The sequence below is a fragment of the Bos mutus genome, chromosome 7, assembly GCF_027580195.1.
Source record: "Bos mutus isolate GX-2022 chromosome 7, NWIPB_WYAK_1.1, whole genome shotgun sequence".
Taxonomy (NCBI): Eukaryota; Metazoa; Chordata; class Mammalia; order Artiodactyla; family Bovidae; genus Bos; species Bos mutus.
This window is the reverse complement of record NC_091623.1, coordinates 81,423,141-81,425,183: the sequence shown is the minus strand read 5'-3', so window position 1 is coordinate 81,425,183 and position 2,043 is coordinate 81,423,141. Positions and strand designations below refer to the sequence as shown.

General features: G+C 33.4%; 1 protein-coding gene across 1 annotated transcript; it reads right to left on the bottom strand.

The window, feature by feature from the left end:
* Nucleotides 1–630: 630 nt before the first annotated feature.
* On the bottom strand, nt 631–1,569 carry LOC102273877 (olfactory receptor 2L8). The gene has a single exon (XM_005910772.2). It carries the CDS (start codon nt 1,567–1,569, stop codon nt 631–633), a length of 939 nt encoding a protein of 312 aa, XP_005910834.1.
* Between the last annotated feature and the right edge of the window lie 474 nt (nt 1,570–2,043).

The following is a 2,043-nucleotide window of genomic DNA, read 5'->3' as shown; positions in this document are numbered from 1 at the left end:
TAAATTCAGATTTACATGAAACTGATTTGTGTGAATTGATGAAGTAAACGTGACTTATAAGAAAACTTTTCAGAAAAAGAAACTCTCTTTTTGAATTATTAGCTCCACATGCACTAAAAGTTACACTTTGGCATAATTTATCAATAATTCAATCCAAGGTTTTCATAACTTACAAATATTCCTAATGGCTTCAGTAATATTAGCAGAAAGATTCATTTCAAAATTAAAAGTAATCAATAATTAACTGCAAACTTTGTACTTGTCATCTATGACTCAAAAAATTTCAACTACATTAAAAAAATAAATTTCCTAAAAGTATAAATTTTGATAAATTCATAGAAATGTGAGTGAAAAAAAGGCATGGCCAATAACAACATATGAAAATAGTGATTACTTTTTATTATGTGTAAAAATATTGTTTGCAATTTGATTATATTTCATATTTAACAAAATAATGTTAAAGAAAAAAAACTATATATGAGCAAGAATAATGGCAACTTTTTCTCCTTTTTAACAAGACACTTCAAATTTTTTATCCTTTCAGTTAACCATAATGTAATGTTTTTATCACTGTACAGTGATGAATGGATTTATGCTCAAGTCTTGGTACACATGGAGAAAAGGCTTTGTCTACATTTTCACAGAGCAGAGTCTCTGAGTTACTCTTCTCAATGCCTCCATTACTTCCTTGTTTCTCAAGCTGTAGATAAGAGGGTTGAGCATTGGGGTCAAGATGGTATAGAAGACAGCCAGAGCCTTGTCCTCTGTTGGAGATCGAAGGGATCTTGGACGTAGATAAGTATAAACAAAGGGAGCATAGTAGAAAGTCACCACAGTGAGGTGGGTGCTGCACGTTGAATAGGCCTTCTTCTTCCCTTCTGCTGAGTTCATGCGATAGACAGCAAAGAGAACACGGCCATAGGAACAAGCAATAACAATAAAAGGCAACACAAGAAATAGGGTGGTACTCACAAACACTGTGTACTCATAGACCCAGGTGTCAATGCAGGCCAGAGTCAACATGGCTGGGACATCACAGAAGAAATGATTGATGGCCCTGGATCTGCAATAAGGGATATGGAGGGCGTATGTGGTGTGGGCACAGGAGTTGAGAGCACCCATTATCCAAGATCCTGTTATCATCAACACACACACTCTTTTGCTGATTCTGATGGGATAGTGAAGAGGAAAGCAAATGGCCACATAGCGATCATAAGCCATAGATGTCAAAAGCAATGCTTCTGCAACTGCTAAAGTCAAAAAGAAGAAGCTCTGAATCCCACATCCAATGAAAGAGATAGACTTGTTTCCAAACAGAAAATTGGAGGCCATTTTGGGGACAATGGTGGAGATGTAGTTTAGGTCAATGAAGGAGAGCTGACTAAGAAGAAAGTACATTGGTGTGTGGAGATGCGTGTCCAGAAAGATGAGAAGGATCATCGACAGGTTGCCAAATAATGCCATTAAGAAAATAAGAACAATGAACATAAAAAGAAACAGCCCAATTCTTGAAGGGGAGAACAATCCAATTAAGATGAAATCATCTGATGTTCGATTATAGGTTTCCATGAGTCATTGATATGTTTTTTCCTAAAGACAGACATAAGAGCAATTAAGTATAAAACAGTATTTCTTAAATGACTAATTTAGTTCAGTCATAAAAATTCAGAACCGAATTTTTATCTATTTTGAAGATGATAAATTTAAATTTTAAGCCAGAGATTGAAAGTTTAAGATGCAAACATTTTTTGCCAAAGTTTTGCCAGAAATCTTTGAATTTACTTCTAAACATTATTATGAAATCATTAGGATAAGTATTTTTTACTGCCTATATGAACTCAAGTATCATCAAAATCAGATATCATAATTGAAGTATATTCAAAAGACATCAATGCAAATGCATACATTATATAAATTTTGTAAATAAATATTTATTACCATTAATGAATTATCTTTCATATTTAAACCATAAAGCTTGTCTCTAAAACTGTATCAATGTATCAGCTGATTATGAGAAGCTATTCATATTTTTCTTTCTTCAGA

Excerpts from the sequence above, each read along its gene's own strand:
- LOC102273877 (XM_005910772.2), bottom strand. The coding sequence starts at position 1,569 with ATGGAAACCTATAATCGAACATCAGATGATTTCATCTTAATTGGATTG.